Here is a 24,848-nt window from a genome sequence, read left to right on the forward strand (position 1 = left end):
ACAAAAAACAGTTGTCCACTAAAACAGTCCTTCCAGGGGTGCCTGGGTGGCTCAGTGGGTTAAGGCCTCTGCCTTTGGCTCAGGCCATGATCTCAGGGTCCTGGGATCGAGCCCCGCATCAGGCTCTCTGCTCAGTGGGAAGCCTGCTTCCTCCTCTCTCTGCCTGCCTCTCTGCCTACTTGTGATCTCTCTCTGTCAAATAAATAAATAAAATCTTAAAAAAAAAAAAAACAGTCCTTCCAAACCCATTCATTCTATCTTATTTATCCCTAAGAGGATTTGACTTATCAGTGTTGAGAGGGTTAGGTGAATACATAGTCAGGACAATTACAGATTCATTCTAGGGCATTTCTTTGGAAAGGTTTTTAGTTAAGTTACTAGTATAGGTTTCCTAGGATGGGATAATATCTTTCTAAATTAAATTGTCTTGTACTACTCTGTGCAGATAAGCAACTAATTACAAAACTGTTTCTCTTACATCATAAAGTATATATATATATGTTTATATATATATATATATATATATATATATAATCTCCGCTATTCACTGGCAATTTTCATTCAGTTGGGATGTATGATTCCATGTTTAACCAGTGCATGTAAAATCCTAGATTCATTTACTTTTGTCAGCAATAATTGTGTTCTTACTTATAGATTCCATTATTTAGGTCTAATACTTTAAAAATTCAATGATAAATAAACATGCACACACACATATACATACACAGTAGACATATGCATATATTATGAGTACATTATAAATGTATGTATATTATATACATGAAATATATTACTTGTATGTAATAGAAAATAGAAATATGTTTAACCATTATGCATTATTATGGAGGCACTCATAATCTTATGATCAACTGGAATATTTTATATGCAGTTATTTTCTCTACCTATGTATTAAATATTATTCTGAATTTAAATTATATACAATAGCTAATTATAGACAAATGTCTGCATTATAATGTTTCAAGCATTTTTAAAATGCTAATGTTACAGACCTTGCATTTTCAAAAGTCTTGTGAATATAAATGCTTATGTTTTAATTTATATATAATAATTTATATAAACAACTATTAATAATTTTGAAATTAAATAAGATTTAACTTATAATTATGAGCTTATGGTTTATTTGAGAGACAACAGTCAAATTCAGCATTGCTGGACTGACAAAATTTGTTCACTGTGTGTTCAATTTGGAAGAAAGGGACAGGGAGGTCTTTGGGGCTACTTTTCATTTAATTTAATTTTATTTAAATTCAATTAATTAACATATACTATATTCATCAACTGCACACAATAGCCAGTGCTCATTACATCAAGTGCCATCCTTAATGCCCATCACTCTGTTATACCATCCCACACACCTCTCCTCCAGCAAACCTTGGGTTGTTTTCTATAGTTTAGAGTCTCTAATGTTTTGTCTTCCTCTCTGCTTTCATTTTATTTTATTTTTCCATCCTTTCCTCTATGATCCCTTGTTTTGTTTCTTAAATTCCACATATGAATGAAATCATATGATAATTTTCTTTCTCTAATTGACTTCTTTTGCTTAGCATAATACCCTCTAGTTCCATCCATGTCATTACAAATGGTAAGATTTCAATTTCTGATGGCTGAGTACTATTCCATTGTATATACATACTACATCTTTATCCATTCATTTGTCAGTGGACATCTGGGTTCTTTCCATAGTTTGGCTCCTGTGGATATTCCTGCTATAAACATTGGGATGCAGGTGCCCCTTCAGATCACCATGTTTCTATTCATTTGGTAAATACCTAGAACTGCAATTGCTGGGTCATAGGGTAGCTCTATTTTTAATGTCTTGAGGAACCTCCATACTGTTTTACAGAGTGGCTCTACCAGCTTGTATTCCCACCAAGTGTAAGAGGGTTCCCCTTTCTCTGCATCCTCTCCAACGTTTGTTGTTTCACGACTTGTTAATTTTAGCAATTCTGACTGGTGGGAAGTGATATCTCATTGTGGTTTTGATTTGTATTTCTCTGCTGCCAAGTGATATTGAACATTTTTTTCTCTCAGTGTCTATTGGTCATTTGTATATCTTCTTTGTAGATACGTCTGTTTATACTTTCTGCTCATTTCTTGACTGGATTATTTGTTGTTTTGGGTGTTAAACTTGATAAATTCTTTATAGATCTTGGCTACTAGTCCTTTATCTGATAAGACATTTGCGAATATCTTTCCCCATTCTTTAGGTTTTCTTTTGGTTTTGTCAACTGTTTTCTTTGCTCTGCAAAAGATTTTTATCTTGATGAAGTCCCAATAGCTCATTTGCTTTTGATTCCCTTGCCTTTGAAGAAGTGTGTAACAGGAAGTTGCCGCAACTGAGGTCAAAGAAGTTGCTGTGTGTGTTCTTTAGGATTTTGATGGATTCTTACCTCACATTTAGGTCTTTCATCTATCTTTCAGTCTAGTTTTGTCTGTGGTGTAAGGAAATGGTCCAGTTTCATTCTTCTGCATGTTGCTAATTTTCCCACCACCACTTGTTGATGAGACTGTGTTTTTTACATTAGGTATTCCTTCCTGCTTTCTCCAAGATTAGTTGACCAAGGGGTTGAGGGTTTTCTATTTTACTCCATTGATCTGTCTGCTTTTGTGCCAGTACCATACTGTCCTTATTATTGCAGCTTTGTAATATAGCTTGAAGTCTGGCATTGTGGTGCTTTCAGCTTTGGTATTCCTCTGACTATTCAAGGTCTTTTCTGGTTCCATACAAATATTAGGATTATTTATTCTAGCTCTGTGAAAAATGTTGATGCAATATTGATAGTGATTGCACTTAATGTGTGGATTACTCTGGGTAGCATAGACATTGTAACAATATTTGTTTTTCCCATCCACGAGCATGGAATGCTTTTCCATTTGTCTCCTCCTAAATGTCTTTCATAACTATTCTATAGTTTTCAGAGTACAGATCATTTACCTCTTTGGTTAGGTTTATTCCTAGGTATCTTATGGTTATTGGTGCAATTGTCAATGGGACTGATTCCTTAATTTCTCTTCTGTCTCACTGTTTATTGTATAGAAATTCAGTTGATTTCTCTTCACTGATTTTATATCCTGCTACATTTGTTGAACTGCTATATGAGATCTAGAGTTTTGGGGTGGAGTCTTTTAGGCTTTCCACATAAAATATCATGTCATCTGTGAAGAATGAGAGTTAGAGTTCTTCTTTGCCAGTTTGAATGCCTTTTATTTCTTTTTGTTGCCTGATTCCTGAGGCTTGGACTTCTAGTAATATGTTGAACTACCAGTGGTAAGATTGAACATCCCTGTCATATTCCTGACTTTAGGGGAAAACCTGTTTTTCCCCATTGAGAATGATTATTTACTGTGGGCTTTTTGTATACAACTTTTATGATATCTAGATATAGTTCCTGTATCCCTACACTGTGAAGAATTTTATTCAAGAGGAGATGCTGTATTTTGTCAAATGCTTCTTCTGCACCTAATGAGAGGATCATAAGGTTCTTGTCCTTTTTTTATTAATATAATGCATTAAATTAATTGATTTACTAATCTTGAACCACACTTGCAACCCAAGAATAAATCCCGCTTGATTGTGGTGAATAATAATCCTTTTAATGTACTGTTGGATCCTATTGGCTAGCATCTTGGTGAGAAATTCGAATCCATGTTCATCAGGGATATTGGTTTGTAATTTTCCTTTTTGGTGTCATCTTTGTCTGGTGTGGGGTCAAGGTACTGCTGGCCTCATAAAATAGGCTTAAAAGTTTTACTTCCATTTCTATTTTTTAAAAACAATTTCAAAAATATAAGTATTAACTGTTCCTTAAATGTTTGGTAGAATTCTCCTGGGAGGCCATAAAAGGTCTTGTTTATTGGGAGATTTTTGATTATTGCTTCACTTTCCTTGCTGGTTATGTGGTCTGTTCAGGTTTTCTATATCTCCCTGTTTCACTTTTGGTAATTTGTATGTTTCTAGGAATGCATCCATTTCTTCCAGATTGACAAGTTTGTTGTCATATAGTTTCTCATAATATGTTCTTATAAGTGTTTCCATTTATTCTGTGTTGGTTGTGATCTCTCCTTTTTCATTTGTGATTTTTATTTATTTGGGTCCTTTCTCTTTTTGGTAAGTCTGACTAGGAGCTCATTGATTTTACTAATTCTTTCAAAGAAACAGCTTCTTGTTTCATTGATATGTGCTACTGTTCTTTTGGTTTCTATTTCATTGTTTTCGTTTCCAGTCTTTATTATTTATTTTCTTCTGCTGGATTTAGGTTTTATTTGCTATACTTTCTCCAGCTTCTTTAGGTGTAAGGGTAGCTTGTATATTTGAGACTTTTCTTGCTTCAAGATAATGGCTTATATTGTTATATACTTCCCTCTTAGGACCACCTTTGCTGCATCCCCAAGGTTCTGAACTCTTCTGTTTTCATTTTCATTTGCTTCTATGTTTTGTTTTGTTTTGTTTTGTTTTTGTTTTTGTTTTTGTTTTTTTAGTTTCCTGGTCAACCTATTCATTCTTTAGTAGGATGTTCTTTAACTTCCATATATTTGGGTTCCTTTTAAATTGTCTTTTGTTATTTAATTCAAGTTTTAAAGCATGTGGTCTTAAAATATGCAGTGGCATAAAAATATGTGAAATATAATCCCAATCTTTTGGTACCTTTAGAGACGTGATTTGTGATGCAGTAGATGATTTATTCTGGAGAATGCTCCATGTGCACATGAGAAGAAAGTGTATTCTGTTGCTTTAGGCTGAAATGGTCTGAATATATCTGTGAAGTCCATCTGTTCTAATGGGTCATTCAAAGCCCTTGTTTCTTTGTTGATCTTCTGCTTATATGATCTGTCCAGTGCTCTGAGTGGGGTGTTAAAATCCTCTACTATTATTGTATCATTTTCAATGTGTTTCTTTAGTTTTTGTTATTAATTGGTTTCTTTAACTGGCTGCTCCCATGTTGGATTAAATATTTATAATTTTTGGTTCTTCTTGCTGGATAAACCCTTTAATCATGACATAGTGCCTCTTGTCACCTCTTACTAGTCTTTGGTTTAAAATGTAATTTATCTGATATAAGGATTGCTACTTTAGCTTTCTTTTGATGTCCATTTGCATGATAAATGGTTCTCCATCCCCTTACTTTCAATCTGGAATTGTTTTTGGATCTAAAATGAATCTCTGGTAGACAGCATAGCAGTGGGTCTTGTTTTTGTTTGTTTGTTTGTTTAATCCAATCTGATATCTGTGTCCTTTGATTAGAGCTTTTAGCCCACTTACACTCAGAATAACTATTGAAAGATATTAATTTTGTGCCATTGTATTACCTGTAATGTCTGTTTCTATAGTTTGTCTCTGATCCATTATGGTCTTCATTACTTTTGTCTCTCTCTGACCAAAGGATCCACTTAAATATTTTTTGTAGGCATGGTTTAGTGATAACAATATGTTTTAGTTTCTTTGTCCTCCAAGCCCTTTATCTCCCCTTCCATTCTAAATGACAGCCTTGATGAATAAAGTATTCTTGCCTGCATATTTTTCCTCATTTAGCACCTTGAATATGTCATGTCAGTCTTTTCTGGTCTGCCAGGTCTCTGTGGACAGGTCTGCTGCCAGACTTATTTTTCTACCCCTGTAGGTTAAGGACCTCTTGCTCTGAGCTTCTTTTAGTTTTTTCTCTTTGTCTCTGGAATTTGCAAATTTCACTATTATATGTGGGGTGTTGACTTAATTTTATTGATTTTGAAGGGTGTTCTCTGTGCCTCCTGAACTTGTATGTGTTTTCCCTTCCCCAGATGAAGGATGTTCTAAGCTATAACTTGTTCAAATAAACCTCTGCTCCTCTCTGTTTTCTTCATCTTCTTGAACTCCTATCATTCGAATATCGTTGCACTTTATAGAATCACTGGTTTCTCAAAGTCTCCTCTTGTGACCTGGTAGTTGTTTTTCTCTACTTTTCTCAGCTTCCTTACTTTCCATCACTTTGTCTTCTATATCAGTGACTCTACTGCCTCATTTATCCTCACTGTCAGAGCCTTCATTTTTGTTTTAGTTTTTGTTTTTGTTTATTTTTTTTACTTTATTTTTTTAAAATTTTTAAAATTTATTTTCGCCGTAACAGTATTCATTGTCTTTTTTAATCATTTTTTTAAAATTTATTTTCAACATAACAGTATTCATTGTTTTTGTACCACACCCAGTGCTCCATGCAGTCTGTGCCCTCTCTAATACCCACCACCTGGTTCCCCCAACCTCCCACCCTCCCACCTCTTCAAACCCTTCAGATTGTTTTTCAGAGTCCATAGTCTCTCATTGTTCACCTCCCCTTCCAATTTCCCCCAACTCCCTTCTCCTAACCCCCCATGTCCTCCATGCTATTTGTTATGTTCCACAAATAAGTGAAACCATATGATAATTGACTCTCTCTGCTTGACTTATTTCACTCAGCATAATCTCTTCCAGTCCCGTCCATGTTTCTACAAAAGTTCGGTATTCATCCTTTCTGATGGAGGCATAATACTCCATAGTGTATATTGACCACATCTTCCTTATCCATTCGTCCGTTGAAGGGCATCTTGGTTCTTTCCACAGTTTGGCAACTGTGGCCATTGCTGATATAAACATTGGGGTACAGATGGCCTTCATTTATTTACTGCATCTCAGTAATTGCAATTTTTATTTCAACCTGATTAGATTTTAGTTCATTTATTTCTACATTAAAGCATACCCTATATCCTTTATGCTTTTTTTATACCTAGCTAGTATCTTTATAATCGTTGTTTTGAATTCTAGTCCTGATATCTTACCTATATCTCTATTGTTTAATCTATGGCAGAGAGTACTACCTCTGGCTCTTTCTTTTGTTGTTAATTTCTCCTTCTAGTCATTTTGTCCAAAAAAGAAAGGAAGGAAGAAAGAGAAAGAAAAAGAAAAACAGCAAAATCAGCAACCATAATATCAACAGCAACAAGGATAATTTCAAGAAGTAATCCTGGTGTATGCTGTGTACACTATGCTATTATGTTTTGGCTGAACTCCACAGAGTTCCTACCTGTTTGTAGTTGGGAATGTTTGATCCTTTCAGTAAGTATGCTTTGATTTGTTTGTGAGGTTAAGCCAGAAGCTGATGGTTTGGAGCTTTCTTTAATCAGTGGACTTGGTATATGCTGGGGTTTGTGTTGGTCTTCTGAGGGAGAGGCCTGCTGTTCCTTCCAGGTCGGGGGTGGGGATTAGTGCAGGAGACTTCAGCCTCTGCTTGAGATGCTGTGTTTCTCTCTGGAGTCGGACTGTGCTGGTGGGTTGGAGAAGGGAGGGGTGATGGAAGATGTAGAATATGATGTCACATCACTCTCTTGTCCCTGGTAATCAAAACTCCCATCACCTGCTACACAGGAGGCCACCTTAGAAAAGGTAGGAATCTCTTGTGACCTTGGCCTTCGTTATTTCCCTTCCCTAACATGTCTGTGTCCAGGTCATCCACATGCCTAGAGTCACAGATCTCTCATATTTTATCTCTGGCCAGTGGCTTGGATTCATAACTCCAAGTTGTTTTTTTGTTTTGTTTTGTTTTGTTTTTAAAGATTTTATTAATTGATTGATTTGTCAGAGAGAGAAAGAGAGAGAGAAAGAGCAAACACAGGCAGATAGAGTAGCAGGCAGAGGCAGAGGGAGAAGCAGGTTCCCTGCCAAGCAAGGAGCCTGATGTGGGACACTATCCCAGGATGCTAGGATCATGATCTAAGCCAAAGGCAGCCTCTCAACCAACTGAGCCACCCAGGCATCCCAAAACTCCAAGTTTTAAAGGGCCTGATAATGTGTGCTTACACTCCCATCCCCTGGCAGGGAGGCTTGGGGTGTGCCCGACACTATCCCATCCCTGAAAAGTCATTGCTTAGTGTGCACACAGAGACTAGATTTTATTTTAATGCTTAGTGGAAAACTGGAGCAAGGTTATCAGCCAGCTGCCCTCAGATTAGTCCCCTGCTCCCATTTGTCTCAGACAACTTGTTGAATAGGCTTGAATCTAATGTGGCAGACAGTGAAAAGCAGTGGCCAGGTTATCTGCAAGGTGCTCCAGTATCTTTGCTCAGCTCAGCTCAGCTTAGCCCTTGAAAATCGCCCCCTTACACACACACACGCGCGCGCGCACGCAGAGGTTTAATCCTATTGTGGCTCATAGCAAGAATCAGAAGCCAGGTTATTTGCAATCTGTTCCTGTCTCTGTACCCTACTCAGACAACCCCAGGAAAGTGGCTAATCATCACGTGCACAGAGGTGTAAGCCTATTGTAGCTCACACTGAAAAGTTATGAGGTTTTCTATCTTCTGGAGGTTCCTCTGACCTGCTGCTGGGTTCTACTCAATGGCTCCTTGGCCGTCCTTTTCTCTTTGGAGAGGATGAATATGCTTTTCCAAATGTCCTCTAGGATGGGGAGCAACTCACCCTGAGCAACTCAGGGGTCTCTTCGCCATGGCTTATTGTACAGTCACAACCCACTGAGCTGTTTCAAACTTTCTCCCTATTCCTGATTTTACTTGGGGAGCGAGGCTTCCTCCCTTTCCCTTCCAAGTGTATTCCTAGTCCCCCAATTCAGGGGCATGAACGACTCGCCTCTCCCAAATTCTCTCATTCTAACTGTGCAGATTGTTTCTGTACTCCTCCAGTCCGCTTCCAAGTTGTTCAAAATAGTTGAAAGTTGATCTACTTGTATTTGAAATATGAATCAAGTTCAGGGTTCCCCTACTACTCTGCCAGCTTGGAACTCCCCTGGGGCTGCTTTTATAAGGACACTAACTTCATATATGAGGTCCCCACCCTCATGATATAATCATCTCCTAGAAGCCCCAACCCCAAATGTAATAATGTCGGGGATTATATTTCAGCATACAAGTTTTGAGGGTACACATTCATTCTATAGTAATGGTCTTCAATTATTTTCATATCTCCATTTGAAAAAAATGACTGACAGCCAAGACTAAATTTGTGAAAGTGTATTCATTTTGACATGAAAATCTCTTAGTATCTAATTGTATGTGATTTTGGTATGTATAAATTTCTTAAGCAATTATCTTTAAATTGTATCTTTCACACTGCTCATTGTTAGTCATTTGGATTGATCTATTGTTATATAGTAAATTATCCCTAATCTTTGGAGCATAAAGCAAAAACCAACTATACTTTACATTTTTTAGGTCAGGAATTTGGATCATTCATGGAAGAGATTATCTCTGCTCCACAATGACTGGTTCCTCTGGGGTTGTTCAAATGTCTGAAGATGGCTAGGATGGCTCATATAAGGCTATAAGCTGTAATGTTCAGAATAAATTCTTCACATACATATCTGGCACCCGAACTAGAGTGATTGGAACACTTAGGCCTTCCTGGGTATTGTACTTTCTTTCTGTGCTGTCTTTCCACATGACCAGCTTGAGCTTCCTCACAATATGGAAGTCTCCCAGTAGTCATACTTCTTTCAATGCAGCTGATTTTCTCCAGTGTGAGTATTCCAGTGGAAGAAGGCAGAAACTTCAAGTTTTGGTTCCCTAGGGCCCACCCACATTCAGGGCAGTAGAGAATTACATCAGAGTCTTAATACTAAGAGATGAGGTCCATTAAGAGGGCTATCTTTGGAGATTAGCTACTACATATGGGAATGTTGAAAAAAAAATATCACTACATCTGGTTGAGTCGAGGTAGCATCCTCACTAGACGTCATGAATCTTTATTTTGAAAACAAACGCTTCATCTTCATATTTTGGCATCTATATATTTTTTATATTCTCCTGTAATTACAATAAAATTCTTATAATTTATTTTTATAAATCCCATCAACTGTTATTCATACCATGTAACTATTTTTATTTTGTACAGAGTAGAATCTATTTAAATTAATTTTAATACAGGGGTGCCTGGGTGGCACAATCAGTTAGGCATCCAACTCTTGGTTCTGGCTCAGGTAATGATCCCAGGGTCATGAGATTGAACCCCATGTTGGGCTCCATACTCATTACAGAGTCTGCTTGAGATTCTCTCTCCCTCTGTCCCTCCAGCTCATGCTCTCTCTCTGTCTCTTTCCCTTTCTCTAAAATAAAATAAGATAAAATCTTCAAAGAAATTAATTACTTAATTCCAGCACAGAATTTTGTCTCTAAAATTCTTGAAAAAGATGATTTGTCCTTTTAATTTTCTAAACCTACAACATTGAATATATTTGTGCTATTATTTACTGCTTCAGCCCACCAGAATCTTATAGGTATAGCAATATAGTTTTGTTATATTTATCCATACTTATTTTCAGAAATGAATTATTGTCAAATTATAGTTAAATAAGTCCATGTTTGAATACTGATCAGAATTTCCAATGTGCTCAAATATCTAAAAAGTTTGACAGCTTCTCACTTTAGAACAAATTGACTTTCATGCATCTGGTGTACCATGTTTTAAAAAGTAGCAAAAACAATTCTACTGCTCAGTGAAGCACGTTTGAACACAGGCTGACTCTTTGCAAAAGCCTGACAGTTTTTACAATTCAAGATCATGTTAATGTTACTACTCTGGATATCAGAAATAATGCATTTTCTAAATTGGATGTATTGGGCAATTATTCAGATCATAACTGGAACCCTAAAATTTCCTTTCTTCCTTTCAGTCCCAGCGGCATGTCACATTTCACTTACCAGAAACCTCCCAGGAAAGCAGCAGTGATGGTGGACTGGGAGATCATGATGTGGGGATTCCTAGCACATCCCATGCCCTGCACTTTGGCTATCCTCAGGAGCAGTACTTTGATCATACTGCACCCAATAACCGCACTGAAGGGGATGGCAACTCTGATCCTGAATCCTGTAAGTGATACCTGTCTAGTCCTGCAGGATAAATGAGCTTATTGTGCTTGTTAGTTGAACAATTGCAGCTATAATGACACTGGCCATTTAATGTTAATATGAGTAGTAACAAATTTTTAAAAGGTAAAAATACCAAATTAAGTGGATAATATATACACAGCAGTTTATAATATATGAAATGTGTGATAATATCTACTTTGAAAGTTATCATGAAATTTAAAATAGTCATTTTCTTTAGACACAGATAGGATTTTTAATTTTTATATACATATAGATATGTATATATGTATGTAACTAGCCACTTTATTTTATGGTATTTATTTAATTTGAGTACTTAAAATTATTTTTGTAATTCATATGAATTATTTTTAGATTTTTTTCATTTTTGGTAGAGATAATAACTGCAGGCACTTTTTAATTAACCACTTTTCTCACCATTGAGAATGATAATACCCGCGGTTTTTTCATATATGACCTTTATTCTGTTATAAAACAAAGAAACTTACTAGAAGTGCAAGAAACACATTATTTCACTTTAAATGAATTTCTATTACCTTAATATGGCATACTAATTGTATTTTCAACATAGCACATGTGTGTGCTTTGATTAAAAACAAACAAAAAAGAGAAGATCAAAATTTGCCATAACAAAATAATCTCTTCTGACTGACAGAGATGCTAAGGTACTTTCATTGTTCCAGAAGAAACTCTAACTCTGAAACAGTGCATAATTATGGATTTAATGATATTTAGTAGATACTAATAAACTGTGGAATTTTAGTTCATAATACTACAAATAGGAATGTAAGCTGTTAGAGGAAATTAATACTGTCCCTAAGCAAGCAAATTATTTTACACAGTTCCCATTTCATATTTTGAAATGCATTGCATCCTGAATTTACTTTCTTCTCTGCTAATGAATTGCCCGAAATAGTAAATAGTTCTGAAAATTCCTTGTACATTCACAGAAACATAGAAATACAACATCTCTGAATAAGATTTCCCCCAAAATTTGCTAGAGGTAATTATTGATGCTCCTTTATTTTTTATTTTAAGTTTACTTTATTTAATTTATTCATTTTTATTATGTTCAATTAGCCAACCTATAGTACATCGTTAATTTTTGATGTAGTGTTCAATATTTCATTAGTTGTGGATAACACCCAATGTTCATCACAACATGTACCCCCCTTAATACCCATCACTCAACTACCCCATCTCTCCACCCCCCTCCATTCTGAAACCCTAAGTTTGTTTCCTAGAGTCCAGAGTCTTTCATGGTTTGTCTCCCACTCAGATTTCCTCCTATTCAGTTTCCCCCCCCTTCCCCTATGGTCTTCAGTGGTATTCCTTATATTCCACATATGAGTGAAACCATATGATAACTGTGTTTCTCTGCTTGACTTATTTCACTTAGCATAATCTCCTCTAGTTCCATCCATGTCGATGAAAATGGTGGGTATTCATCTTTTCTGATGGCTGAGTAATATTCCATTGTATATATGTACCACATATTCTTTATTCATTCATCTTTTTAATTTTATTTTATTTTATTTTATTTTTTGTCCATTCATCTGTAGGACATCTTGGCTCCTTCCACAGTTTGGCTATTGTGGACATTGCTGCTATGAACATTGGGGTGCATGTGTCCCTCTTGCATTGTTGGTAGGAATGCAAGCTGGTACAGCTACTTTGGTGAACAGTATAGAAGTTCCTCAAGATGTTAAAAATAGAGCTACCCTATGACCCAGCAATTGCACTACTAGGTATTTACCTAAAGAGAAGAATGTAGTGGAAAAAATGGCATTTTAATCCTTTAAAATGCAGTTCCCATGTTGATAAAAATCTGCTGATTAAATAATAAAATTGATATCCATACTTTTGTATCTTTTGCCAAGAATATTAAATATCCTTTTTAAGTTAACGAAAAAACAAGCAAATTGAATCCAATTATTTCTCTTTCAGAAGACAAGTTTAATAAAACATCCTGTCTCATTCCATTTGAAACGTTTTTGAATTTTTTAAATTTTACAGTTGCAATCTCCTGAATTTAGCCTTTGGTATGAGAGCCAAACCCAATGTCCCAGAGATTTCCCTAATCATAACCCTAACAAATTATGTGTACCATTTTCAATAGACCCTGCTCTTTAAAGTTAACTAATTTGATAAAAACAGAAACAAAAATCTAAATCATAAACAGCATTATTGGTTGCTGCTGGGTTTCTGTGGATACTGTAACAGGTAAGTCTTTGACTTCTCAAAGTATTTTATGGAGACACAGAAGAGTATAGACCTAGTAGAGTGCAGAATGTGACTTTGTACTTCTTGAAATTTTGTATATCATTATATAGTTTAACTGGGTGGTCTAGAGACCATATGATCCTCTTGTGACTATTCTAAATACAACAATCTATATATGGCCCTCTGTTCATATCTACTTCATTACAAGTAGCATAAGGTAAAACATAATTTGTGGATAGTTAAAAATGTTTTTTTAACTTTCTTCTGTAAAACATTGCTCTGATTTTATAATTCAGACTGTTTTCTGGGACACATGGAAATATTATCAACGGTCTACTATATTAAACTTCAGAGATTTTTAATAGTTCATACATATGAAGCCAGAATGTCTGTGGTTTTTTTCCCCTTAAAGAAGGAATGCATTGCTATCTCACACTATTTGTAAGTTTCAGATAAAAGAGTAATTACTAAATTTCCAGCAACCTGCTGATGTATTATAATTTAACATATCATAGATAACATCCATGTTTCTTTAGAATAGAAATGGTGAAATAGAGTAATTCTAAGGAGATTCAAATCAATCTTCAGCTTACCAGCCATAAATCAATTAATTTTCAGAGAATATGCTAAATGAAGGGGAAACAAACTCAGTTTAATCAGTGGTATAATTGTCTTCAACTGCAATAGTTTTGTCATCTACATTTTTTAAACGTCTTCACTGGATATAGTCATTTCGCATATCCGAAAATGTTACAGCTGTTTTAATGCCTAAAATTTGAGCTTAGGGGTTGTCCAGATGGCTTTGTCTGTAAAATATGCAACTCCTGATCTCAAGTGTGTGAGTTCAAGACCCACTTTGGATGTAGAGATTTCTTAAGAAAATAAATAAGTAAACTCTTCTTCTAAAATTTGAACACAAATTAATCAGCCTTTAAAGTATTTGTTAAAGTTCTACTTTTACTTTACTCATTTCTGTCATACAAAAGAAAAAAAAAGGAAAACAGAATTCTAAGAACATTAAGCTAAAAAATCTTAAACATTTAAAATAGAAATATTCTGCTGCATGCCATACCTGGCCACAGGGAGCACTGCTGCTCCCATGCACTTCACCCAACCACTGTGAAGCACCCATCTGCTGCACTGTGCTGGCCATGTGCCCACAGTCACCACTGTGTGCCTGGCCTTGGCCAGCCATTGCCAATACTATACCCAGCCTTATGATTCTGGTTTCCCTCATACACAGGCCCCAGCTGCCTCAATGCATCAGGAGATCTGGTATGGGACTGATGGCCAAGTACAAATTTTGCTAACACTGCCATGTTGCTGCCAAATTTCTTGGTGAACACAATCCCTCAGTGCTGGCCTGACTTGTTCCCACTAACAGCACAGAAAGCGAGCACAGCCCACTACAGGGAGATAGTCAGGGCAGATGAATACACTGAAAGGAAAACTGACTTATACAAAACAGTAAGGTGTAAGCAGCACATTTAGGATAATCTCCTAAAAGGCTATATTCTGGTAAACAAGGGACACTGCACTGCAGGGAAGTCCAGGACCTCTTCATAACATAACATCACTACTTTCAAGAGAAGAGGACATAGCTGACTTTCTTAACATACAGAAAGAGACACAGAGAGGCAGACAAAATGAGGACACAGAGAAGTAAATGTATCCCAAATGAAAGAACAGGACATTATGGCCAGAGATTTAAGTGAAACAGATATTAATAACGTGTCTGATAGTGAATTTAAAGCAATAATCATAAGGATACTTTCTGGACTTAAAGAAAGAATGGAAGACATGAGTGAGAATTTTAACACAGAGATAAGGAACAACATAGCAGAAATAATGGGCTCAACACCTAAACCAGAAACATGCCTGATGGACTGAACAGTAGGCTAAAAGAAATAAAGGAATAAAATAGTGACCTAGAAGACAGAGTAATAGTAAGTAATTAAGGTGGACAAAAGAGAATTATACAAAAAGAGAATAGACTTAGGGAATGCTGTGACTCCATCAAATATAATAAAAATCATATTAAAGGACTCCCAGAAGAAATGACAGAAAAGGAGGCAGAGAATTTATTTGAAGAGATAATAGCTGAAAAATTCCCTAATCTGGGGAAGGAAACATATGTCTATATCTATCTATATCTATATCTATCTATATCTGTATCTATCTATCTATGTATCTATCTCCAGGAAGAACAAAGAACCTCTACCAAAATCAACAAAATTGTCGCACACCAAAACATATTATAATTAGCAAAATACAGTGATAAAAAATAATTTTTAAAGCAACAAGACAAAAAAAGACAGTAATATACAAGAGAGGACCCATATAGCTAGCAGGGGATTTTTCAGCAAAACCTTTGTAATCCAGAGGGAAATGGCACAACGTAGTTAAAGTGCTGAATGAGAGAAATCTACAACCAATAATACTTTATCCAGCAAGACTATCATTCAGAATAGAAAGAACGGCAAAGAGCTTCCCAGACAAACAAAAGCTAAAGGTGCTTTTTAACCAATGAACCAGCCCTGCAAGAAATATTAAAGGGGACTCTGTGAAAGCAAAGGAGAAACCAAAAGTGACAGTATAAAGGTGGAAAACACAAAAGCAGTAAAAATGAATATTTATGTAAAAAAAAAAAAACAATCAAGTTGGGAAGCCTGGGTGGCTCAGTCAGTTAAGTATCCAACTCTTGACTTTAGCTCATATCGTATCTCAAGATTATGAGACTGAGCCTCATATTGGGTTCCCCACTGAGTGGGGAGCCTGCTTATAATTTTCTCTCTCATGCTCTCTACCCATCTCCCCTTCTTAAAATCATTCAAGGAATTTAAAAGATAAAAGGATGTAAAAAAATGTCACCAAATATCTAAAACGTGGGGAAGAGTAAGAACAGATACACACTTAAAAGTCCATTAATTTAATACAAACTACTACAGAAGAAGTTATATAGCAACCCAACTTCAACTATATAACAAAACCACTATACAAAGAAGAAAGAGAAATAAATCCAAATATCTCCCTAAAGAAAATCAGCAAGAGACACCTGGGTGGTTCAGTCGGTTAAGAGTCCAACTCTTGGTTTTAGCTAAGGTCATGATCTCATGTGTTGTGTGATCAAGCCCTGTGTTGGGCTCCACACTCAGCATGGAGCCTGATTGAGGATTCTTTCCCTCTGCCCCTCCCCAGCTTGTGTGTGCCCTCACTCTCTCTCACTCTCTACCTCTCAAATAAACAGATAATTCCTTAAATCAGCAAAACCTAAAAGACAGAAAGAAAAGGAGGATCAGAGAAAAACCAATACTAAAATGACAATAAGTATATATCTATCAATACTTGCTTTAAATGTAAATAGATGAAATGCTCCAATGAAAAGACATAGGGTGACAGGGTGGATAAAAACAAGTCTATATGTTGCCTACATGAGATTCAATTTAGACCTAAAGACACATGGATATTGAAAGTGAGAGGAGGGAGAAACATCTATCCCAGTAAAACACTTGCATAACTGCACAGGGGTTTGTAGTTCATGGCAAAGCACAACAAAAAGCCTTCCTTCATGGTGGCTGACCTCAGCACGTGTCTCTGCTTGTATGCTAATGACTTGGGCAGCTTAATTGTGTCTGCTGGTTCTTTAATTCCCTGAGAGGCAGTGCTCCTTCTTCCAAATGCACTCCAAGAAGGGGAATAGTATCTCCCAGCATGACCCAGGAGATCCTCAGAGCACACTGTCTGTTCCTCTATTCCTGTGCCACTGCCCTCCTTCTTCACTGGAATAATACTATACCTGCCAGGCTCCATGATGGTGGTGGTGTTGATTTCTAAAACTTCAGATTTTCACCTCTGCTGCTTATAAAATCTTGCAGTACTTGAGGAGTCAAGATGGAAGAGGAGTTGGCATCTGAGATGACATCAGGTAGGAGGAGACCAGCTAGACAGTTTATCAAACCATTCTGAACAACTACAAATCCAATAGGAGTAGAAGAGAAGAAGTGCAGCAAATCTAGATACAGAAAATCGACCACTTTCTGAGAGGTAGGACCTGCAGAGAAGTGAATCCGAAGCAAAGGGAAGACAGACCATGTGGGGAGGGGCCAGCTTCCGGCAAGCAGCGAAGCAACGGAGCACAAAATCAGAACTTTTAAAAGTCTGCTCCACTGAGGGACTTCGCTCCAGAGGCTGAGTGGGGGTGGAGCCCACGCAGGGACAGCATGGTCTCAGGTGCTGCGGAGTCATAGAAGAATCAGGGGTGTCTGAGTATCCCAGAGCTCACAGGTATTAGAGTGGGGAAGCCGGCTACAGAGACAGAGCTGAGAAGTGAGCTCTCAACTCAGGGTTACCTTAAACTGTGATTCATGGCATATTCAGGCTACTGCTCTCTGAGCAGGGACCCCACAAGTGGCAGATTCAGGGAGGACCCCCCCCCCAAGAAGAGCAGCAGGGATCTGCTGGGTTTGTACACTCCAGGCAGGGCTGTGTGCCAGAGACAGAGATGCTCTGTCACAGGCTGGGTGAGCTTAGAGTGTGGCCAGAGGCCAGGGAGATGGGAGTGATTAAGTGCTTTTCACCAAGGGCACACTGAGGAGTGGGGCCCCAAGCTCTGGGCTCCTCCAGGCCAGAGACTGGGAGGCTGCTTTTTTCATTCCTTTTCCCCCAGAACTCTATGGAAAGTGTTTAGGGAACAAAAGTTCCCAAGAGCAAACCCAAGCAGATTACTTAGCCTGGCCCCTGGCAAAGGCAGAGCAATTCTGCCTCAGGCAAAGACACTTGAGAATCACTACAAAAGGCCCCTCCACCCAGAAGATAAGCAAGAACATCCAGCCAAGACCAAGATCACTGAATAAGGAGAACAGCGGAATTCCAGAGGAAGGGGAAAGCAAAGCATGGAATTCATGTCTTTCTCCCCATGATTCTTTAGTCTTGCAAAGTTAATTATTTTTTTAATTTTATTTTTTTTCTTATTCTAATATTTTTAGCTGCTACTCTTTCTTCTTTTAACATTTTTAACTAGTTTAGCTTAACAATACCCTTCTTAAAAAATCTTTTTGAACATTCATTATTATAGACATATTTTATCCTTCATTGTACCTAACTTTATTTTTTGTATACACATAGGGTTTTTTCTTCTAAAAAATGTTGGGGTACAACTTCTTCTAATAGATCAAAGTATACCCTAAATCTAGCACAGGGCTTTGTTCTAGTCTCCGGCCTGAGCAAATTCTCTCCACTTTCTATTTCTTTCTTTTGCCAACCAATTTATCTTACCAACTCCTTTTTTAGAATTTTTTTAAAATTTTCATCTTTACAGTCATATTCCTTCCCTTCATCATGTTTACCCTTAGTTTTGTGTATGTATATATTTATGTGTATATATATATATTTTTTCTTTCTTTAAATTTTGGGAGGTAGTTTCTCCTACAATACCAAAATACTACCAAAATTAAGTGGGTGGCTCTGTTCTATTCACCAGTCTAATATATATACTTTCTTTTTTTTTCTAATTTTTTTGAGCTTCTTTTTACCCACTTTCTTCTCCCCACAATGTGGGCTCTCTTCTGATGTCGTTAACACAAATTTTTCTGCAAACTTTGCCACCCTTTTACTATTTTAGTCTCTCATTCATATATTCTTATATGGATAAAATGACAGAAAAACTAACCACAAAAAAAAAAAAGAAAGAAAGAAAGAAAGAAAGAATAGGAGGTAGTACTGAAGGCTAGGAACCTATCAATATGGACGTTGGTAATATCTCAGATCTAGAGTTCAAAATGACAATTCTCAATGCACTAGCTGGGCTCAAAAAAGGCATGAAAAATATTAGAGAAACCCTGTCTGGAGAAATAAAAGAACAAAAATCTAACAAAGCTGAAATCAAAAAAGCGATTAATGAGGTGTAATAAAAAATGGAGGCTCTTACTGATAGGATAAATGAGGCAGAAGACAGAATTAGTGATATAGAAGATGAAATGATGGAGAATAAAGAAGCTGAGCAAAAGAGAGACAAACAACTATTGGACCACAAGGGAAGAATTTGAGAGGAAAGTGATACCATAAGATGAGACATAAGAATAATTAAGATTCCAGAAGAAGAAAGTAGAGGGGAGCAGAGGGAATATTGGAGCAAATTATTGTAGAGAATTTCCCTAAAATGGAAAAGAGAACAAGCATCAAAATCCAGGAGGTTCAGAGAACCCCCCTCAAAATAAAGAATAATACATCCACACCCCATCATCTAATAGTAAAACTTACAAGTCTGATTGACAAAGAGAAAATCCTGAAAGCAGCCTGGGACAAGAAGTCTGTAACATACAGTGGTAAAAATATTAGATTGGCAACAGACTTACTCACAGAGACCTGGCAGGCCAGAAAGAACTGGCATGATATATTCAGAGCACTAAACGAGAAAAACACGCAGCCAAGAATACTATATACAATTAAACTATCATAGAAAATAGAAGGAGAGATAAGAAGCTTCCAGGACAAACAAAAACTAAAACAATTTGTAAACACCAAACCAGCTCTACAGGAAATATTTAAAGAGGTCCTCTAAGCAAAGAGAGAGCCTAAAAGTAGTAGACCAGAAAGGAACTAAGAAAATATACAGTAACAGTCACCTTACAGGCAATACAATAGCACTAAATTCCTATCTCTCAATAGTTACCTTGAATGTAAATGGGCTAAAATGTCCCAATAAAAAGACACAGGGTATCAGAATGGATTAAAAAACAACAACAACAACAATATGCTGCCTATAAGAAACTCATTTTACACCCAAAGAGACGTTAAGATTTAAAGTGACAGGGTGGAAAACAATTTACCACACTAATGGACATCAACAGAGAGCTGGGGTGGCAATCCTTATATCTGATCAATTAGATTTTAAGCCAAAGACTATAATAAGAGATGAGGAAGGACACTATATCATATTCAAAGGGTCTGTCCAACAAGAAGATACAACAATTTTAAATATCTATGTCCCTAACATGAGAGCAACCAACTATATAAACCAATTAATAACAAAATCAAAGAAACACATTGACAATAATACAATAATAGTAGGGGACTTTTACACCCGTCACTGAAATGAACAGATCATCCAAGCAAAAGATTACCATGGAAATAAAGGCCTTAAATGACACACTTATTACCAAGGAAATAAAGGCCTTAAATGACCAGGTGGACATCACAGATGTATTCAGAACATTCCATCCCAAAGCATACACATGCTTCTCTAGTGCACATGGAACATTCTCCAAAATAGATCACATACTGGGGCACAAATCAGGTCTCAACCGGTACCAAAAGATTGGGTACCAGCCTCTTTTCAGACCAGAATGCTCTGAAGCTAGAATTCAATCTCAAGAGGAAGTTTGGAGAGAACCCAAATATATGGAGGCTAAAGAACATCCTTCTAAAGAATGAATGGGTCATCCAGGAAAATAAAGAAAAATTGAAAAAAATTCATGGAAAAAAGTGATAATGAAAACACAATGGTTCAAAATCTGTGGGACACAGCAAAGGCAGTCCTGAGAGGAAAGTATATAGTGATGCAAGCCTTTCTCAAGAAACAAGAAAGGTCTCAAATACACAACCTAAACCTACACCTAAAGGAGCTGAAGAAAGAACAGCAAAGAAATACTAAACCCAGCAGGAGAAGTTAAATAATAAAGATCAGAGCAGAAATCAATGAAATAGAAACCAACCAACCAACCAACCAAACAAACAAACAAAAACAATAGAACAAAGCAACAAAACTAGGACGTGGTTCTTTGAAATAATTAATAAGATTGATAAATCCCTGGGCAGACTTATCAAAAAGAAAAGAGAAAAGACCCAAATATGTAAAACCATGAATGAAAGAGGAGAGATCACAGCCAACACCAAGGAAATACAATTACAAGAACATGTTATGAGCAAATTTGACAATCTGGAAGAAACGGATGCATTCCTAGAGACATATAACTACCATAACTGAACCAGGAAGAAATAGAAAACCTGAACAGACCCATAACCAGTAAGGAGATTGAAGCAGTTATCAAAAATCTCCTGACAAACAATAGCCCAGGGCCAGATGGTTTCCCAGGGGAATTCTACCAAACATTTAATGAAGAATTAATTCCAGTCCTCCTGAAACTGTTCCAAAAACTAGAAATGGAAGGAAAACTTCCAAACTCATTTTATGAGGCCAGCATTACCTTGATCCCAAAAACAGACAAGGATCCCATCACAAAAGAGAATTACAGACCAATATCTCTGATGAACACAGATGCCAAATTCTCCCTCAAATACTAGCCAATAGGATCCAAGAGTACATTAAAAGGATTATTCAACACGACCAAGTGGGATTTATTCCAGGGCTGTAATGTTGGTCCAACATCCACAAATCAATCAGTGTGACACAATACATTAATAAAAGAAAGAACAAGAACCATATGATAATCTCAATAGATGCTGAAAAGCATTTGACAAAGTACAGCATCCTTTCTTGATCAAAACTCTTCAATGTGTAGGGATAGAGGGTACATACCTCAATATCATCAAAGCCATCTATGAAAATCCTACAGCGAATATCATTCTCAATGGAGAAAAACTGAGAGCTTTTCCACTAAGGTCAGGAACATGGCAGGGATGTCCACTATCACCACTGATATTCAACATAGTACTAGAAGTCCTAGTCTCAGCAATCAGACAACAAAAAGAAATTAAAGGCTTCTAAATTGGCAAAGAAGAAGTCAAACTCTCACTCTTTGCAGATGATATACTTTATGTGGAAAACCCAAAGGACTCCACTCCAAATCTGCTAGAATTTGTACAGATATTCAGTAAAGTGTCAGGATATAAAATCAATGTACAGAAATCAGTAGCATTTCTGTACACCAACAAGACAGAAGAAAAAGAAATTAAGGACGAAATCCCATTTACAATTGCACCCAAAACCATACGATAACCAGGAATAAACCTAACCAAAGAGGCAAAAAATCTGTACTCAGAAAACTATAAAGTACTCATGAAAGAAATTGAGGATGACACAAAGAAATGGAAAATGTTCCATGCTCATGGATTGGGAGAACAAATATTGTGAAAATGTCTATGCTACCTAAAGCAATCTACACACTTAATGCAATCCCTATCAAAATCCCATCCATTTTTTTTCCCAAAGAAATGGAACAAATACTCCTAAAATTTATATGGAACCAGAAAAGACCTCAAATAGCCAGAGGAATGTTGAAAAAGAAAGCCAAAGTTGGTGGCATCACAATTCCAGACTTCAAGCTCTATTACAAAGCTGTCATCATCAAGACAGTATGGTACTGGCACAAAAACAGACACATAGATCAATAGAACAGAATAAAGAGCCCAGAAATAGACCCTCAACTCTATGGTCAACTAATCTTCGACAAAGTAGGAAAGAATTCCAATGGAATAAAGACAGTCTCTTCAACAAGTGATGTTGGGACAATTGGACAGCCACATGCAGAAAAATGAAACTGTACCATTTCCTTACACCACACACAAAAATAGCCTCAAAATGGATGAAGGACCTCAATGTGAGAAAGGAATCCATCAAAATCCTTGAGGGGAACACAGACAGCAACCTCTTTGACCTCAGCCACAGCAACTTCTTCCTAGGAACATTGCCAAAATGAATTATTGGGACTTCATCAAGATCAAAAGCTTTTGCACAGCAAAGGAAACAGTTAACAAAACCAAAAGACAGCTGACAGAATGGGAGAAGATACCTACAAATGACATATCAGATAAAGGGCTAGTATCCAAAATCTATAAAGAACTTATCAAACTCAACACCCAAAGAACAAATAATCCAATCAAGAAATGGGCAGAGGACATGAACAGATATTTCTGCAAAGAAGACATCCAGATGGCCAACAGACACATGAAAAAGTGCTCCCCATCTCTCAGCATCAAGGAAATACAAATCAAAACCACAATGAGATACCACCTCACACCAGTCAGAATGGCTAAAATTAACAAGTCAGGAAATGACAGATGCTGTTGAAGATGCAAAGAAAGGGGAACCCTCTTACATTGTTGGTGGGAATGCAAGCTGGTGCAACCACTCTGGAAAATAACATGGAGGTTTCTCAGAAAGTTGAAAACGGAGCTGCCCTATGACCCAGCAATTGCACTCCTGGGTATTTACCCTAAAGATAAAAATGTAGTGATCTTAAGGGGCATGTGCACCTGAATATTTATAGCAGCAATGTCCACAATATCCAAACTATGGAAAGAACCTAGATGGATAAAGAAGAAGTGGTGTATATATACAATGGAATACTATGCAGCCATAAAAAGAAATGAAATATTGCCATTTGCGACAATGTGGATGGAACTAGAGGGTATTATGCTTAGCAAAATATGTCAATCAAAGAAAGACAACTATCATATGATCTCCCTGATATGAGGAAGTTGAGATGCAACATGGAGGGCTTGGGGGTTAGGAAAGGAATAAATGAAACAAGATGTGATTGGGAGAGAGGCAAACCATAAAAGACTCTTAATCTCACAAAACAAAATGAAGGTTCCCAAGGGGAGGGTGCTAGGAAAGGGTGGATGGGTTATGGACATTGGGGAAGGTATGTGCTATGGTGAGTGCTGTGAAGTGTGTAAACCTGGCGATTCACAGTCCTGTACTAATACATTATATGCTAATAAAAAATTAAAAAAATTAAAAATTTAAAAATAAATAAAATCTTGCAATAATCAGCCCCTCTTATTTTCCCATCCAGTGCTTTTAAGGACGTGCTTGTGTGTGTGTGTGTGTGTGTGTGTGTGTGTGTGTGTGTGTGTACTATTCCCTGTATGCTGCTTTATCTCCCACCTTCCCCCCCTCCCCCCATGATCAGGGCTCCCTCCTCTGTGTAACACCTGGAATTCTTTTCTCCTCCATATCACATCACTGTCCCTCCTGTCTTTCGTGAGGTTTCCTCTTTTCTCCCTCTAATTATGCAGTTTGGTCTTTCAGTCCTCTGATTTCGTGGGTGTTCAGAATGACTTGGTATTTAGTTGTGTTTGAGGGACAAGGCAAGCATAAGGTCCTCCTAATACTCTGCCATCTTAACTCCTCCTGGTACCTATATTATTTTAGAGAGGGAAAATGGTTTCATTTTTTGACCATTTCATGTCATGGTTTGTGTGTCTTAAGAATTAGTACTGAAAATCTTACGCAGAGTCTGCTTAGTGTGCTGAATTTTAAAGAAAAATTATCCGTGTTTGACTTCAATGATTTGCAAACCAATTTTCATTTTTCACCTTAAGAGCTAATCACCTCCTAGGATATGTTTTTTAAATGTATTTGCTTCTTTTCCATTATTGTCATGTCATCTCTTTTGCTTTTTTTTATTCATACTTCTTTACTCTTAGAAACGAGTCTAGATCAATTTTATTTTTTTCTGTTATTTTCAGTTACCAAATTAGAAAAGATTTTGATAAATAAGGTTTATCCCACATTAAAATTGCAGTCTTAAAATAAAAACATGTACTTTAGCACTCTGCATAAAGCAACCTTTCTTTTGCATACCATATTATTTGAAAATTCTATATTTAATAATTACCAAAGTTGACTATTAATTTCAAGAATAAGTTAGAGAAGTGTGTGTGTGTGTGTGTGTGTGTGTGTGAGAGAGAGAGAGAGAGAGAGATAATTATCACGGAAGTATAACAATTTTATGAAGAGTGGAGTATTAGTGGAATTTTATTTAGAAGATTGATTCCACCCAAAGTGTCTTGTGAAA

General features: G+C 36.7%; 1 protein-coding gene across 1 annotated transcript in view; it reads left to right on the plus strand.

Moving 5' to 3' along the window:
* The window catches only part of LOC111159209 (protocadherin 11 X-linked), a 583,780-nt gene that overhangs the window by 408,201 nt on the left and 150,731 nt on the right, over positions 1-24,848 (plus strand). Inside the window, 1 exon segment of the mRNA XM_022521651.1 lies at positions 10,650-10,845. Within this exon segment, the coding sequence (XP_022377359.1) occupies positions 10,650-10,845 (196 nt within the window).

Source organism: Enhydra lutris, unplaced genomic scaffold (assembly GCF_002288905.1).
Source record: "Enhydra lutris kenyoni isolate GAN:26980312 unplaced genomic scaffold, ASM228890v2 scaffoldscaffold67, whole genome shotgun sequence".
NCBI lineage: Eukaryota > Metazoa > Chordata > Mammalia > Carnivora > Mustelidae > Enhydra > Enhydra lutris.